Source organism: Hyla sarda, chromosome 1 (assembly GCF_029499605.1).
Source record: "Hyla sarda isolate aHylSar1 chromosome 1, aHylSar1.hap1, whole genome shotgun sequence".
NCBI lineage: Eukaryota > Metazoa > Chordata > Amphibia > Anura > Hylidae > Hyla > Hyla sarda.
Window position 1 is genome coordinate 609,806,061 of NC_079189.1, and position 19,473 is coordinate 609,825,533.

Genomic DNA, 19,473 nt, shown 5'->3' on the forward strand with positions numbered 1-19,473 from the left:
CCTTGGGGGTCCTTTGGGTAGGTGACAAGTTTTTTCAACGTCACTAATTACACCAGTGTACAAGGAGGAATATTATCACCATACATATTACCATCATACTGTTACTGACCAAATCCTGTATTCTGAGACCAATAATACCAGTATATAAGGAGGAATATTATCACCATACATATTACCATCATACTGTTACTGACCAAATCCTGTATTCTGAGACCAATATTACCAATAAAACCAGTATACTAGAAGGAATATTATTACCATACATATTACCATCATATTGTTACTGAGCAAATCCTGTATACTAAGACCAGCATACAAGGAGGAATATTATCACCATACATATTACTATCGTACTGTTACTGACAAATCGTGTATAGTGAGACCAATGATACCAGTATATAAGGAGGAATATTATCACTATACATAATACCATCATACTGTTACTGACCAAATCCTTTATTCTGAGACCAATATCACCAATAACACCAGTATACTAGGAGGAATATTATTACCATACATATTACCATCATACTGTTACTGAGCAAATCCTGTATACTAAGACCAGCATACAAGGAGTAATATTATCACCATACATATTACTATCGTACTGTTAATGATCACATCCAGAGTATCAGGATCAATATTACCAATAGACTGAAAGACTGGATAATAACACCATACTGAGTAAAAACCACTATACACAGACTAACAATACCAATAATACCAGTATACACATAATACAAGGGCCAAATAATACCGATGCATTAGGAACACACTATACATCCCACAGTGACCCTACTGTTACTGAATAAAACCACTGTACACAGACTATTATTCCTTTATACAGTGACCATATAGAGGTAGATACCAGGATCTGTAAGCCATATAAGTGATTATATACAGGACCATATTGAGGGATATACCGTCTGTACACAGAATCTGTATACCATACAAGTGATTTTATACAGGACCATATAGTGGTAATTACAAGCTGTACACAGGATCTGTATATCATAAAAGTGATTTTATACAGGACCATATAGTGGTAATTACCAGCTGTACACAGCATATGTTTTCCCTTATAAGAGTAGGGTCACACATGCTGTATTTTGCTGCGCATTTGATGCGCAGATTTGAAGCTACAGATTTAATGCTGCAGATTTCAATGTAAACTAAATGACTGAATACAGCATCATATCTGCAGCATTAAATCCTGAGCATCAAATATGCGCAGGATACTGTATGTGTGAATACACCCTAAGGGTATATTCACACATACAGTATCCTGTGCAGCTTTGATGTGCTGGATTTGATGCGCATGATTTTCTGCTGCAGATTTCAATGTAAGCTAAAAGACTGAATACAACTTTAAATCCTGTACATCAAATCCTGCACATCAAATCTGCACAGAATACTGTACCTAAAACCCCTAGACCCTAAGGATAAGTTTACATGAGCGGATCCCCAGTGTATTTTGCGCTGCGGATCCGCCACTGAAGGACCTCTGTATGCTGCAATACACCGCTATGTGCAGACACACTGAAGCGATGTGCTAGTCGCCGCACATGCGCGGTGTACTCGCACACGTCGCGGCCACTCCCCCTGCTCTATGGGCTAGGCCGAGAGCTGCTGCGACGTGCGAGTATACTGCGCATGTGCGCAGCGACTCGCACATCGCAGTGTGTCTGCTCGTAGCGGCATATTGCTGCTCCGAGCAGGCACATGTAAAGGCAGCATACAGAGGTCCTTCAGCGGCGGATGCGCAGCAAAATACGCGCTGGGGATTCGCTCATGTGAACGTACCCTAAGGGTACGTTTACACGCACGGAATTTTTAGCGGGTTTTCCGCTGCGTATTTGAAAGTGGGCGGGCTCTTCTCGGCTGTCCGCAGCAGATTTTCTGTGGCGGAATGTACACTGCGAAAATTCCGCCGCAAGCCCCATTGAAGTCAGTAGGGCTGTGGCGGATTTTACGTAGCGAAAATTCCGCCGCGGAAAATCTGCAGCGGACAGCAGAGAAGAGCCCGCCCACTTTCAAATACGCAGTGGAAAACCCGCTAAAAAATCCGCGCGTGTGAACGTACCCTAAGAGTGCGTTCACAAGTGCGTATTTTTGATGCAGATCTGCTGCAGATTTACTGCCCCATGACTTCAAGGGGTAGGAAAATCTGCTACAGCAAATCTGCAGCAGAAAATACACACATGTGAACATACCCTAAGGGCTCACTCAAACGAGTGGATTTTGCTGAAGATTTTCTTCAGCAGATTTTGCTACCCATGGAAGTCAATTAGCAGAAAATTCTGCAACAGCAAATCTGCAGCTAAAATACCCCAAGGGTGCATTCACACGGGCGGATTTACAGTGTATTTTACGCTGCGGATCCGCTGGTGAAGGCCCGCTCTATGCTGTCTTTACATGTGCCTGCTCGTAGCGGCAATACGCCGCGATCAGCAGACACACTGCAGGCGATGTGCGCGGCGTACTCGCACATCGCAGCCGCTCTCCCTGTTCTGAGTTAGGCAGAGAGCTCTCGCGATGTGCAAGTATACTGCGACTCGCACATCACAGTATGTCTGCTTGTAGCGGCGTATTGCCGCTACGAGCAGGAACATGTAAAGACAGCATAGAGCGGGCCTTCACCAGCGGATCCGCAGCAAAATACGCCGCGAAAATCCGCTCGTGTGAACGTACCCTTAGGGTACGTTCACACGGGCGGATTTTTTTGCGGGTTTCCCACTGCGTATTTGAAAGGGGGCGGGCTCTTCCTGGCTGTCCGCAGCAAATTTTCCGCGGCGGAATTTACGCTGTGGAAAATCCGCCGCAAGCCCCATTGAAGTCAGCAGGGTCTGCGGCGTAAATTCCGCTGCGGAAAATCTGCTGCGGACAGCCGAGAAGAGCACGCCCCCTTTCAAATATGCAGCGGGTAACCCGCAAATAAATTCGCCCGTGTGAACGTACCCTAAGGGCTCATTCACATGAGCGTATTTCTTCCAAATTCACAGCGGATCTCCCACTACGAGCTTGAAGAAGGGCGGGGTCCCCGCATGGTACCCACAGCAGATTTTCGCCAGCGGAATCTCCGCTATTATAAATCCGCCACAGACCCTCTATTGACTTTAATTAGGTCTGTGGCAGATTTTCAACAGTTAAGATGCCACTGGCGAAAATCTGCTGCGGGTAACATGCGGAGACCCCGCCCTTCTTCAAACTTGCTATTAACTCCAACTCCCAGAATGCCCTGATACAGCCTATGGCTCTGCAGCTGTCTCAAACCAAAACTACAACTCCCAGCATGTTGCACTATAACATACTATACTACCAAATAATGCAACATGCTGGGAGTTGTAGTTTTGGTCTGAGACAGCTGCAAAGTCATAGGCTGTATCAGGGCATTCTGGGAGTTGTAGTTAATAACTGCAACTCCCAGCATGCTCCGATATTGCTTATGGCTCTGCAGTTGACTCCAAACAACAACTCCCACCATAATGCACTTCAACAAGTGTCCAGCCATGCTGAAAATTCCCAACGGGTGCAAAGCAAACAAAACCCCTTCCGTGCAGCCACGCCCTCTCTGAAGCCACGTCCCTTTTATTTTTTTTATTTTTTTTTGGATTTGGGGGGGGGGGGGGAGAGAGAGAGAGAGAGAGCTGCAGCCCCATCAGCCCCTATGTTAATCTGGCCCTGCACGCGGCAATACTACACGTTTTTGTTTATATTTTATTTGAAAAATGGGGAAAAAATGAGGAGCTTATACACTTTTAAACCAATCACTGAAAAAGCTGGACTACCACATCCAATTTAGCTAAATTCCTAACAGAAAACAACCAAAATAGCTAAAATTTTACAATCTTTTTTAGAAAATTGCATAAAACCTATATCAACTATAGCTATTTTGGTTGTTTTTAGCTTATTCACTTTTGTTAATTTTTTTATTTTTTATTTACATTTTCCCTATTTTTTTTAGTCCCCATTGGACAGTGTTTTGCAAACAGTGTGTCTCCAGCTGTTGCAAGACTACAACTCCCAGCATACCTTTGGCTGTCCGGACATGCTGGGAGTTGTAGTTTTACAACAGCAGGAGACACACTGTTTGTAACCCACTGCACTATGGGGACTTTTACAATTTTGGCCGAACATTTTTTGCAAAGGAATAATCGACATAATACAGAACAAAAAAATTGCAATGTGATTGTGATATATTGTGCAGCCCTAAGATTTGTATATGTACACATTATTTACTTTACACACATACATCTATATACTATACACATACACATTATATTATATAAAAACACACACATATATATATATGTATTATATGCAAACACACATTATATACTTTATACACACATATATATATAAATATACACACGCACATATATATTTATATACATATGTACATATATATATATACACATTATATATTATATACCCACACATATATATATATATATATATATATATATATATATATATATATAACTACATACCTCCTTTGTCAGAGCTGTACAGGAATTGTACTAACAGGACCTGCGATGATGTCACAGTCAGGTGATCAGTCACATGGAGGAGGAGGAGACACATGATCAGGGGCTCAGTGTAGAGATAAATGATATATCAGAGGACGGTGACTGTAGGTGTCTATGTGGATAAGAAGATGTATGGACACCGACAATAACAGGACAAAATACACTAAATGTCTGTATTATAGTATATACATGTATTATAGTATTATAGTATATACATGTATTATAGTATTATAGTATATACATGTATTATAGTATTATAGTATATACATGTATTATAGTATATACATGTATTATAGTATTATAGTATATACATGTATTATAGTATTATAGGATATACATGTATTATAGTATTATAGTATATACATGTATTATAGTATATACATGTATTATAGTATATACATGTATTATAGTATTATAGTATATACATGTATTATAGTATTATAGTATATACATGTATTATAGTATTATAGTATATACATGTATTATAGTATTATAGTATATACATGTATTATAGTATTATAGTATATACATGTATTATAGTATTATAGTATATACATGTATTATAGTATTATAGTATATACATGTATTATAGTATTATAGTATATACATGTATTATAGTATTATAGTATATACATGTATTATAGTATATACATGTATTATAGTATTATAGTATATACATGTACTATAGTATTATAGTATATACATGTATTATAGTATTATAGTATATACATGTATTATAGTATTATAGTATATACATGTATTATAGTATTATAGTATATACATGTATTATAGTATATACATGTATTATAGTATTATAGTATATACATGTATTATAGTATTATAGTATATACATGTGTTATAGTATTATAGTATATACATGTATTATAGTATTATAGTATATACATGTATTATAGTGTATACATGTATTATAGTATTATAGTATATACATGTATTATAGTATTATAGTATATACATGTATTATAGCATATACCGTATATCCCGGCGTATAAGACGACTTTTTAACAGCGAATTTTCTTCTGAAAAGTCGGGGGTCGTCTTATACGCCGGGTACTGGGGTCCGGCATAGGAATACCTATAATTATCTGCCCGGGCCGGCTCCCGTGTGTGGCTGCAGGCGGGGGCCGGCCAGAGCATGTAAAAACTAATTACTGATACTAAAAACCAGGGTGCCTCCAGCTGTTGTGAAACTACAACTCCCAGCATGCCCGGACCGGCAAAGGCTGTCCGGGCATGCTGGGAGTTGTAGTTTCCCAACAGCTGGAGGCCCCCTGGTTTTTAGTATACAGTATTAGTTTTTACCTGCTATGGCCGGCCCCCGCCTGCAGCCACACACGGGAGCCGGGCCGGACACATAAAAAGAAGTATTCCTATCCCGGACATCCCTGTGTCCGCCGGTCACTTACCATTCCCTGGCCAACGCGCGTCCTCCTGCGATGATCCTCCGGTCCTCCTGCTCCTCCGCCTCTATGGTTGTAGGTCAGTGACGTCCCGTGCGCACAACCATAGAGACGCAGGATCATCGCAGGAGAACGCGCGTTGGCCAGGGAATGGTAACAAATTTTGGAGGGCTTTTCCCCCTGACTATAAAAATACATCCACATATGGGGTAACGTGCTGGGCGGGCGCACAACAAGGCTCAGAAGTCATAGAGGTCACTTTGTATTTGAGGCCTATGGCATATCAGTAGCTGACGGTTACATACATTCCGAGGAAAATACAAAAATGAGACACCCACATGTGACACCATTACAGAAAGTACCCACCCTGAGGAATGGGTATAGGGGTAAAGAGGACATTTTTAACGCACAGGTGTTTCCTAAATTTATTTTCCAGGAATGGATGAAGCTTTTGAAAATTGCAATTTTCAACCTATCCTCTGCTTCATCTGGGAACAACTAACATGTGACTCCGAATTGTCGCCTGGAAATATGAGAGAGCTCAGCGAGAACTCTTCGCATTTGAGGCCGATGTTTGTTACGGACCTAACAGTTACATACATTCAGAGGAAAATACAAGAAAGGAACACCCACATGTGAGAATACTACAAACAGTGCACCCCCTAGGGAAAGTGTATAGGGTGAAGTGGAGATTTGGAACAGATGGGTGTTCCCTTCATTTATTTTCCAGGAATGGATGAAGTGTACTATGGGGGGGGAAGAAAATTGCAATTTTAGTACTGATATGCCAATTATTTTCCCAGAATGATGACCCAGAGTACAGCCAAAAGTAAAAAGGATGCCCGCCCCAAACCCTATACTCTGAATCATCATTCTGGGAAGGGGATGTGTGGGGCCGTCCCTATTCCTCAAATGCGCAACCCGCTCAGGTGGGGAGAGAGAGCGTTGCGCATTTAAAGCAACTGCAAACCTCCAATGCTGTTGACTCTGTGTCTCATGACCCATTTTTTGGGGGACAAAGATTTTATGAGGGGCCTTGGGAAAGAGGTTTTGGGTTTGATTTTTTTTTTTTTTTTTTTTTGGGGGGGGGGGGGGGTGTTTTGGTTTAACCCCTTAAGGACACATGACATACTGGAACGTCATGTGTCCACTCCCGATCTATAACGCGGGGCCACGGCGTGGCCCCGCATCATAGCGGGTCGGGCCCGGCCTCTAACAACGGCCGGGACCCGTGGCTAATAGCGCGCGGCATTGATCGCTGTGCCGCGCGCTATTAACCCTTTAGACGCGGCGTTCAAAGTTGAACGCCGAGTCTAAAGTGAAACCAAAAGCATGCCGGTTAGCTCAGTGTGCTGTTCGGGATAGCCGCGGCGAAATCGCGGCATCCCGAACAGCTTACAGGAAAGTGGGAGGGCCCCTACCTGCCTCCTCGCTGTCCGATCGCCGAATGACTGCTCAGTGCCTGAGATCCAGGCATGAGCAGTCATGAGGCAGAATTATCGATCACTGGTTTCTTATGAGAAACCAGTGATCAATGATAAAGATCAGTGTGTGCAGTGTTATAGGTCCCTATGGGATAACAATGATCAGTGTAAGAGATCAGTGTGTGCAGTGTTATAGCTCCCTATGGGATAACAATGATCAGTATAAGAGATCAGTGTGTGCAGTGTTATAGGTCCCTATGGGATAAAAATGATCAATGTGAAAGATCAGTGTGTGCAGTGTTATAGGTCCCTATGGGAACTATAACACTGCAAAAAAAAAGTGAATGAATATCATTTAACCCCTCCCCTATTAAAAGTTTGAATCACCCCGCTTTTCCCATTAAAAAAAAAAAACAGTGTAAATAAAAATAAACATATATGGTATCGCCGCGTGCGGAAATGTCCGAATTATAAAAATATATTGTTAATTAAACCACACGGTCAATGGCGTGCGCGCAAAAAAATTCCAAAGTTCAAAATAGTGCATTTTTGGTCACTTTTTATATAATGAAAAATGAATAAAAAGCGATCAATAAGTCCTATTAATGGTACCAAAAATGGTATCGTTAAAACTTCAGATCACGGCGCAAAAAATGAGCCCTCATACCGCCCCATACACGCAAAAATAAAAAAGTTATAGGGTCCGACAAAATCAAACCTATATAAGTAGGGTATCATTTTAACCGTATGGACCTACAGAATAATAAGGTGTCATTTTTACCGAAAAATTTACTACGTAGAAACGGAAGCCCCCAAAAGTTCCAAAATGGCGTTTTTTTTCTTCAATTTTGTCTCACAATGATTTTTTTTTCCGTTTCGCCGTAGATTTTTGGGCACAATGACTGACGTCATTACAAAGTAGAATTGGTGGCGCAAAAAATAAGCCATCATATGGATTTTTAGGTGCAAAATTGAAAGAATTATGATTTTTTAAAGGCAAGGAGCAAAAACGGAAAAAACCCCGGTCCTTAAGGGGTTAAAATTTGGAAGACAATGTACCCTGGACTGGTACATTGGAGCCGAATTCTTGAGAATGAAATTTAGGGCAAAGGATGGAAAATTTAGTACTCCATGGAAGTGTGATACTCCCTGAAGCAGCCTTTGCAGAGGCACGGATGATCAGGGAAAGTGTCACACTGAATGGTGGTGTCCCTCCGTCTCCCCTTCTTGTGACACACTCTGCATCTTTTCTGGGTTCGTCCCGACTAGACATGAGCGAACTTACAGTAAATTCGATTCGTCACGAACTTCTCGGCTCGGCAGTTGATGACTTTTTCTGCATGAATTAGTTCAGCTTTCAGGTGCTCCGGTGGGCTGGAAAAGGTGGATCTAATCCTAGGAAAGAGTCTCCTAGGACTGTATCCACCTTTTCCAGCCCACGGGAGCACCTGAAAGCTGAACTAATTTAGGCAGGAAAAGTCATCAACTGCCGAGCCGAGAAGTTCGTGACGAATCGAATTTACTGTAAGTTCACTCATCTCTAGTCCTGACCTTCCAGTGTTGGTGATCACACCTGGAAAGTGTTGGCCGGGGACCTAAAGTTCCAGAGGTGCTCTGACCCACTCTTTGGCGGTCACCAAAGATGAGGGCCCTTAGAACTACCTCTTGAAACTCCAGGAATGTCCCTGTGTTGCCAGTGTACTGAGACAGTACAAAAGAGTTGTACATGGCAACCTGTACCATATAGACCGCAACCTTTTTATACCATACACGTGTTTTCCGCATGGCATTATATGGCTTGAGGACTTCATCAGAAAGATCAACTCCCCCCATATACCGATTGTAGTTCAGAATACAATCGGGCTTGAGGACCGGTCCCGCGGTACCTCGCACAGGGACAGGGGTGCTGCCGTTCCCATGAATAGTGGTGAGCATAAGGACATCCCTCTTGTCCTTATACCGGACCAACAACAGGCTTTCATGGGAAAAGGCACGGGACTCACCCCGGGGGATAGGAGCATGTAGGGGATGGGGCGGAAGGCCTCTTTGATTCTTCCGCACTGTCCCACAAGTGACCGTGGATCTGGCGGTGAGGGATGAAAAGAGAGGGATACTAGTATAAAAGTTATCCACGTAAAGGTGGTAACCTTTATCTAGCAATGGGTGCAAAAGGCCCCAAACGATTTTCCTGCTAACACCCAGAGTGGGGGGACATTCTGGGGGTTCAAAACGGGAATCTCGTCCCTCATACACTATAAACTTAATGAAAAAACTAAAATAGGAGAGCGGACAGGATCGATATTCATATACAGCCAATTTCATGTATCAATGGAACAACCCTACTTACTTCGGCGAGAGGGTTTTTTTTGTCCTTAAACCCCCCTCAATCCGGCCAGCCTGTGAACGTGTTCGTCTTTCACCACGCCATCCAGGTACTTTACACACCGTTGTTCATTCGCTCTTTTTTTCGGATCCACCCAAAAAATATCTTTATAGTCACTGCAATGCACTGAGCTTCATTCAAAAGAATAATTTATTTATTATTACATACAATCCGACGCATTGCGGGGAGAAAATTCCCCTTCCTCAGGGATACCTATTCCTAACACAGTACTGCTTCTATCTGGTTCTATGACCCCATATTCACCCGGAAACAATTGCCCATTGGCCGGGACATTAAAATAACTAAAATTCAATTTCATCTATACTCGCTCTATACATTCATTAAAACCATTCGGGATCAGTGTGGTTAGCTTAAAAATATAGAAGCTTTCTCTCCTACATAAAGTGGAGAATCTACGTAAACCTTCTGCTATTTGCTCCATGGGAATTACCCGTAGCAACCCTGGATCTGCATTATGATATACTGAAAAATGACGGGAAACACTATGCTTTAAATATTTATGCTTAAAGGACAAGTCTCACAGTAAACAATTGTTCAGCTTTTAGTGCAGAAGGTAAAGTTATACAGGTTTGTAAATCATTTCCATTACCAATGCTGCTTAGAAACCAGCTTTATCTGCATTCTTCTATCTGACAGGAAATTCAGCTGTTCCAGGTTTTCATGACTTCCGACCCCCTATTCAGACTGTTATCAGCAGCATCCAGGGGCCGTGACGTGACAATTACCCAGAAAACCTCTGTGCTGCAGAGAGCTCCCTGAGCTCGGGCTTAGCCCCTCCCATCTGATGAATATTCACACTGTCCTCCCTCTGTTGTGCAGTGATTGGCTGAGCAGCACTGCCTATATGTCGGCTGATTCAGATCATAGTTCTCTCCCCTCTCCTTGCTAATGTTTTTACACTGATAACGGAGGAGAGGGGGGAGGGGAGGGAGCTGCCAGCGTAGACCTGTCAAACTGAGAATGGAGGGGAGGGAGAGTAGAATTGTCACACTGAGCACTGGGGAGAGAGGAGTGCAGGGCAGAGGAGGGGGGAGGTGATTGTGCCACTGTAAAGCTATTTCATTGAGAGGAGGAGGGGGAGGGAGTGATTTTACAGTGTAAAACTGCAGCTTCAACTCCAGGGTCCCTCACTCTGAGCACTGAGATTACATTTTGTTTCCTCGTGGCCACCCTGCTGTATAGGGCTATGATTGGAGCTCAGTGTTATGTGGGAGTGACTAGCAGAGCTGTGGGAGTGACTAACATAAGTTAGGGGAGGTAACAAGTTCTCTGCTCAGGCAGCTGAGGGCAGGAAATATGAGCAGTGCATGCAGGGAAATGTAGTCTTTGAGATCACAGGCATAGCCACCATAACCAGGAAGTAACTGCAATTTATGAGCTGAATAGCTGGTGAATGGGGGCGGAAAAAAAATCACAAACATGTCAGAGAGGTGGTAGGTGAATATACTATGGAATGGCTATGTATTTTTTTTTTCTTTGCTGCATGGGATATCTTCTTTAATATTAAATCTATGTGAATTTATTCTTTTTCGAAGTGTTTGTGATGTGCGGCCCACATATTGGGTCCCGCACGGACATTCGAGCACATAAATCACAAAATTGCTAACACAATTTTGATTTTATAGGAATTTCCTCCCCAGTAGACGCACTTTTTATTTTCTGTTTACCGTTTTCTATATGTGAACAGGTACCACATCTCCTTTCATTACATCTGAAGGATCCTTTCAGTGTTTCTTTTTTTATTTATATTTATTTTGGGATACGAAGGTGCAATTTCTTGTGCTACTGTTCTTGCTCGCCGATAAATAAAATTTGGTCTAAAATCATTAGTTCCTAAAGCTTCTTTTAAAAAGGGGTCTTGTTGTAATATATCCCAATTTTTTTAGAAAATATTTTCAATTTTTTTGGCATCTTTGGAGAAACGAGAAACAAATGCTGTGCAATAATTTTTTTTTTTTATCATTTTTATCTTTTTTCTTATAATTTAAACTTTGTTTTTTTATTTGATCTGTTCTCACGATAAGATCTGCTTTCTTTCTAGCACCTTCAACAATTGATGATGGATAGCCTTTTTCTAAAAATCTATTCGCTATTATTTTAGCTTGATTTTCATAACATTTATTTTCATAACAATTTCTTTTTATTCTGTTTAGTTGTCCGAAGGGAATATTAACCTTCCAATTTTTTTATGACAACTTTTAAAGTGCAGATAGCCATTTGAGTCAATTGATTTAAAGTGCGTTTGTGTATTAATTTTATTCTCTTTTATATATATCTCCAAATCAAAAAAAGTAATTTTTTCTTTATCTATATGTTCAGTAAATTTAAGACCCCATTGATTATTATTAAGTTCATTAAAAAACTCATAAAAAATATTTTGGCTCCCTTCCCAAATTAAAATCAAATCGTCTATGTATCTTTTGTAAAATGTTCTATGTTTAAAATAATGACTATTCTCTATGCACATTTCTTCTACTTTTCCCATATAGAGATTTGCGAAAACAGGTGCGCATTTCGCGCCCATCGCGGTCCCGTGATGTTGTATAAAAAACTGATCCTCAAATATAAAATAATTATGGCTTAAAATGAAACTCAAACTTTTTACAATAAAATCCTTCTGACAGTCTGGCATTAAAATATTCGTATCTAGCATTTCTCACTCCTTGTTCCTGTGGTATATTCGAATAAAGGGATACTACATCCATTGTAATTAGCCACAAATTTTCATTCCAATTATATTCCTGTAGATATCCCAATAATTGTCCTGAATCTCTCAGGTATGATGGGAGAGATGTGACATAATTTTGTAGGATACGATCCACATATTCTCCCAATCTACTTGTAAGAGAATTTACTCCCGCAACTATTAGTCTACCAGGAGGACAAAGGGGATTTTTTTGCAACTTTTGCAAAATTTCTAATTCTTTTTTAAATTTTGGTAACGGGTCTGTGGGTAATTTTTTATAATACATTTCATCCTCTATAATTCTCAGAGATTCATCTAAATAATAATTTTTATTCATTATTACAATCCCCCCCCCCTTTATCCGCTTTCTCGATTTTCTTTAAGCGATCTTATTATTTTTCTCTCTTTTTCTAACATTTTGTGTTCTTCCTCCCATCTAATAGTTGCACGAGAACCCTCATTTTCTACCTCCAATCTCCTTAGATCATTAAGTACCATCTCATAGAAAGTTTCAATAAAATTCCCTCTACTCTGGGTGGGAAAAAAGTTTGAGCTATTTTTTTAAACCAGACTCTAAAGGTTCATTAAGAAGAGATTCTGTCACAATCTCATAGTCTTCTTTATACTGTTCCGGGAATTTTTTCTTCCGATCCACTGAAAAAATTGGTACTTGGTCCTTATTTCCTCTATTTTTTATTTGAAAAAAACTTTTTAAAGTCAACTTTCTTATAAATTCATTTAAATCCAAATAAACTTCAAATAAGTTCATTTTTTCTCAGGGACAATAACTTAATCCTTTATTTAACATATCTAATTCTTCCCATGTAACTATATGCGTCGATAAATTAAAAACTCCACCTTTTTGTAAAATATCATTATCTGGGACTAATAGTTCCTCTCGTTGTTTTCTCCTCTTAATCTTTTGGACTCGTTTCCCTCCTCGTTTTCTTCTTCTTCTTCCTCGTCTAACTGTAATCTCTTCTTGGTTTTCATTCTCCCCACTGGAGTGAAAAAATCGGTCACTCTCAGATTGGGTGATCTCTGAGTGAATTCTTGGTTTGCTTTCATTATTGATTTGGAGTTCAGGGCTTGCGCTATTTGGACTCCTTCCATAATAATCCTTGGAGTTTTTATTATTTTTATTTCTTCTTCCATTATTTGTTTTATTCGGGGTTCTAACAGAACCCGAGGAAGCCCTAAAAAAACTGGGGATGGGGACAAAAATCCTTCCCCTCCCAGGGTTTCCTCGAGACTGTTTTCAGGCCTCCGTTTTTCTTTTTCTTGACTATTGCGATTTTCTATTTTATTGTTTTTTAGATAATTTGAATTGTAAAAATGTCTTGTGTAATTAAATCCGTTACTTTCATTTTGAGTTGTATATTTTGGTTTATTAGATCTATATTTATTATTATAATTCTCAAAATTTTTATACGATGACAATCGGATTTTTGCTGTTCCTTTATTACTTTTCAGATTATCTTGTGTTTTTTTATTTTTTATTTCTTTTTTCTCTAACTTTTTGATAGTTGGAATATTTATCTCAATATCTCTTGAGGTATTGTCTCTAATTATTTATTTTCCATTCTTTTTCACAGTTGTGGACCTATCCCATCCTGTGAAATCTCTCTGGATTTTACCTAACTTTTTCTTACAGAGAGTTTTTTCTGTGCGATAGATTCTATCTTTCCCTTCCTGACTAATTTTTATTCCTATACAATTAATTCTAATGTTTTTCATCAATTTTTTACAAAGACTTTGTCTTTTTTCTATCAACATATCCATCAACTGTGTTGAAAAAAAATACTAGCTTGATTTGCCAATTGTTCACAAATAATTAATCATTAGCAAAACTTGGTTTCTGTTTGATTTGTAAACCCTTGGGGACTATACCACACCTTTTACAATATTCCAAATATTTCACATCAATATCATGTCGCATATAGTCTTCCATTGTTCTAATTAATTGTGCTTCTTTTTCTCCATTATGCATTACACCTTCCGGAGTATTTTTTAATAATACCCTCTATACAGTTCAAGCTTAATTTTTTCACATTACACATTGAATGTTCCAAGCCTCCCATATAGTTCAGAAACTGTTGAAAACGAGCCCCTGCACCAAAACATACTCTAAACGATTCCATCTTTTTTTCCTCTGACCTCTATCAACGAGACTTGAACCAGTCCAAAAGAAGTCACACCTGTGAAGAATCTTCCACCGCTACACACCACAAAGTCCACACCTTCACCATATAATATGGTTCCTATCCGGGTGGGAAATTACCTATGTAGAGAGTACGTAAAAGGAAAAAAAAAAATTTGGGAGCGGTGTACAGATCCTTCAGTTGGCAAAACACTTTTGAATGAATAAAATTCACACTTATACTTGGTGAGTGGTTACTCGAACCACTCACACACTTCAGAAAACCCGTAGATACAAACAGTGATCTCTCATATCAGTCCTTTCTCCGCATCAATCCTCCTCGGCAAGTGACTCGTCACTCCGGAGAAAATTTCTTCCTCAGGGATACCTATTCCTAACACATTACTGCTTTTATCTTGTTCTATGACCCCATATTCACCTGGAAACAATTGCCCATTGGCCGGGACATTAAAATAACTAAAATTCTATTTCATCTATACTCGCTCTATACATTCATTAAAACCATTCGGGACCAGTGTGTTTAGCTTAAAAATATAGAAGCTTTCTCTCCTACATAAAGTGGAGAATCTACATAAACCTTCTGCTATTTGCTCCACGGGAATTACCCGTAGCAACCCTGGATCTGCATTATGATATACTGAAAAATGACGGGAAACACTATGCTTTAAATATTTATGCTTAATATTAAATCTATGTGAATTTATTCTTTTTCGAAGTGTTTGTGATGTGCGGCCCACATATTGGGTCCCGCACGGGCATTCGAGCACATAAATAACAAAATTGCTAACACAATTTAATTTAGATCTGCACTTTAAAAGCTGTCATCAAAACAATTGGAAGGTTAATATTCCCTTCGGACAACTAAAACAGAATAAAAAGAAATTGTTCTGAAAATAAATGTAATGAAAATCAAGCTAAAATAATAGCGAATAGATTTTTAGAAAAAGGCTATCCATCATCAATTGTTGAAGGTGCTAGAAAGAAAGCAGATCTTATCGTGAGAACAGATCAATTAAAAAAACAAAGTTTAAATTATAAGAAAAAAGATAAAAAAAAAAAAATTATTGCACAGCATTTGTTTCTCCAAAGATGCCAAAAAAATTGAGAATATTTTTTTTTAAAAATTGGGATATATTACAACAAGACCCCTTTTTAAAAGAAGCTGTAGGAACTAATGATTTTAGACCAAATTTTATTTATCGGCGAGCAAGAACAGTAGCACAAGAAATTGCACCTTCGTATCCCAAACTAAATATAAATAAAAATAAAAAAACAAAAAAAGAACAAGAAACACTGAAAGGATCCTTCAGATGTAATGAAAGGAGATGTGGTACCTGTTCACATATAGAAAACGGTAAACAGAAAATAAAAAGTGCGTCTACTGGGGAGGAAATTCCTATAAAATCTAAATTAAATTGTGTTAGCAATTTTGTTATTTATGTGCTCGAATGTCCTTGCGGGACCCAATATGTGGGCCGCACATCACAAACACTTCGAAAAAGAATAAATTCACATAGATTTAATATTAAGCATAAATATTTAAAGCATAGTGATTCCCGTCATTTTTCAGTATATCATAATGCAGATCCAGGGTTGCTACGGGTAATTCCCGTGGAGCAAATAGCAGAAGGTTTACGTAGATTCTCCACTTTATGTAGGAGAGAAAGCTTCTATATTTTTAAGCTAAACACACTGGTCCCGAATGGTTTTAATGAATGTATAGAGCGCGTATAGATGAAATAGAATTTTAGTTATTTTAATGTCCCGGCCAATGGGCAATTGTTTCCGGGTGAATATGGGGTCATAGAACCAGATAAAAGCAGTAATGTGTTAGGAATAGGTATCCCTGAGGAAGGGAAATTTTCTCCCCGCAACGCGTCGGATTGTATGTATTAATAAATAAATTATTCTTTTGAATGAAGCTCAGTGCATTGCAGTGACTATAAAGATATTTTTCGGGCGGATCCGAAAAAAGGAGCGAATGAACAACGGTGTATAAAGTACCTGGATGGCGTGGTGAAAGACGAACACGTTCACAGGCTGGCCGGATTGAGGGGGGTTTAAGGACGAAAAAAACCCTCTCGCCGAAGTAAGTAGGGTTGTTCCATTGATACATGAAATTGGCTGTATATGAATATCGATCCTGTCCGCTCTCCTATTTTTGTTTTTTTGTTTCTTCATTATATTATTCGGAGTGACGAGTCACTTGCAGAGGAGGATTGATGCGGAGAAAGGACTGATATGAGAGATCACTGTTTGTATCTACGGGTTTTCTAAAGTGTGTGAGTGGTTCGAGTAACCACTCACCAAGTGTAAGTGTGAATTTTATTCATTCAAAAGTGTTTTGCCAACTGCAGGATCTGTACACCGCTCCCAAAAAAAGTTTTTTCTTTTACGTACTCTCTACATAACACTATAAACTTGCAAGTGTACCCGGAGGTACTCTTGCAAAGTTTATACATCTTCACGCCATACCGCGCCTGCTTGGTCGGGATGTATTGCCGGAAGCTGAGTCTCTCCTTGAAGCTGATGAGAGACTCATCAATAGCGACCTCCCTTCCAAGGACATAGGCCTCCCAAAATCTGGCCCCGAAGTGATTGATGACCGGCCTGATTTTATACAGGCCTCATACGCGGGATCAGTTCGGGGGGGACATGCCGCATTATCAGCATAATGCAAACATCTCCGAATGGCCTCGAACTGGGGACGTGTCATGGCCATACTGTAGAGGGGTGTCTGGTAAAGTGTACGGCGGTGGTATATATACAAATGCCAAAGTGCATACTAATTTCTCCAATTTCCCATATAATATTACTAATCTTCCTTTTGTGTCAATAAGTTTATCATATAACTCCCATTTAAATTTACTGTGCATCATAACTGTGACCCCTCTTAACTCCTTGGGGACGGAGGGCGTATGCATACGCCCTCACGTCCCGTCACTTAAGGACGGAGGGCGTATCCATACGCCCTCGGCATTTCCAATCACTGCCGCTCGCCGGGCGGTGATAGGACCGGGATGACTGCTGATATCAGGGGGGTCCTGAGACTCACCCATGTCGGCGATCACGGCAAATCGCTGGTCAATTCAGACCACGATCCGGGCCATTTGGGTCACTGGTGACCAGATCCCCCGGAAAATAAGAATGATCGGAGCTGTCAGAGACAGCTCCGAATCATCCTAAAGGATAGGAGCGAGGTGGCAGTGTTGCCACCCCCTCCTATCCCCTGCCATTGGTCGGTCAGGCTGACCACCAATGGCAGGAGGGGGGCGGGGGGGGGGTTATAGTTAATTTCCCCCGCTATGGCCACTGATCGGAAGTCGGTACAGGGCGGGGTAACACGGGCGGCGAGGGGGGGGGGGGAACATGGCCGGACTTACCCGGACCGGTGGAGGCGGCACTTAGAAGCAGCGGCGGCAGCAGGAGGAGCGGCGGCCGGAAAGGCTGCAGTGAAGATTGCGGTAAGTGATCTTCACTGTGGCCATCTAAAAGCTGCAAAACTACAACTCCCAGCATGCCCAGACAGCCAAAGGCTGTCTGGGCATGCTGCGAGTTGTAGTTTTGCAACATCTGGAGGGTCACAGTTTGGAGATCACTGTGTAGTGGTCTCTAAACTGTGGTCCTCCAGATGTTGCAAAACTACAACTTTCAGCATGCACTGACTGTCTGGGCATGCTGGGAGTTGTAGTTTTGCAACATCTGAAGAGGCACAGTTTGGAGACCACTATAAGGTCTCGGGATTTCTCCTGCGCCCGAGCTTCCGTCCAAGCTGACCACAGACGCCGGAGTTCCACCACGTGACCTCCGCATCTCTTGGCATCCTCCGGCACTACGTCGCACAGACCACCCGTCACTGGACGCCACCGCACTCTGCGAGCTCTCCTCACCACCGAGTCCTCCACAGACGTCCGACCATCCTCAGGTATGCACCCGCTGTCTCCGATCACCAGTGGACCCGGGGATCCAGCACAGGCAGCCTGGTGTGGCTCACCCGCCTTCCGCTCTTCTTGTCACCAATCAGGGCAGTCTCAGGTACTCGGGTTCATGCTCTGGGGCTCAGAGTTCCTCTTTTCCACTCAGGCTCAATAGGGAATATTACATCCCATTGTCTGGCTTACACTGGGCTCCGTGGCATGATTTGGCATGGGACACGAGTCGGAGGTGGGGGGCGGAGCCTATCTTAGCTTCCTGCCGCCATGTCCCCTCCTAATACACAAATAAAATGAAGCTGTGGAGGGTATTGTGATGTGGGAAGGCTTTTTAGGATTCTGTAGAATCGCTTAGCTCTGGCCCCGGCTCACACTGTCTGTCTGTTTGTCTCTTTCCAGAATGTCAGCAGCTACGCGCTTTGCTTTTAAAACTTTGTAAAAGACCCTACCCCTATGCTGCCTCCTATTGGCCTGGGAGCTGACTGACACATAAACCAGCAAATCATCATAAACCTGGGGTGATCATGTGATAGGTAAAAAGCCTAATTGGCTGCATTTGTGAGAGTGGCGTGGGGTATATAACCTCCCCTCTCCCACAGGTAGGGGCGTATGACTTGTGGGCGGTATCTCTCTTGCAGAATACTGTGTTAGGGCGTACGTCTCGGAGGTGCTAGTCGTTGCAGTTGGATTTGCAGTTATTTTCGTGTTGCTGCCCAGGTCGGTGAGTATCACTCCTGCTGCCGCAGCCCCAGCCCCCCTGTCCCGGTTTCCCACCTGTTACCTGCTCGTTGCCCGGACGGGGGAGCGCCGCTCCTGCGGGTCGCGCGGCCCGTACTCTCCTGTCGGCCGTTAACGGTGCTAGGCCGGGGGGGGGGGACCGGGTTGTCGGGCCCTGCACTGCTGCATTCTCTCCCAGTGC

At 41.4% G+C, this 19,473-nt stretch overlaps 1 protein-coding gene across 1 annotated transcript in view; it reads right to left on the bottom strand.

The window, feature by feature from the left end:
• LOC130300591 (oocyte zinc finger protein XlCOF7.1-like) overlaps positions 1-19,473 on the bottom strand; it is a 110,775-nt gene that overhangs the window by 32,814 nt on the left and 58,488 nt on the right. The window contains 1 exon segment of the mRNA XM_056551561.1: positions 10,080-10,237. Coding sequence (XP_056407536.1) covers positions 10,080-10,237 — 158 coding nt within the window.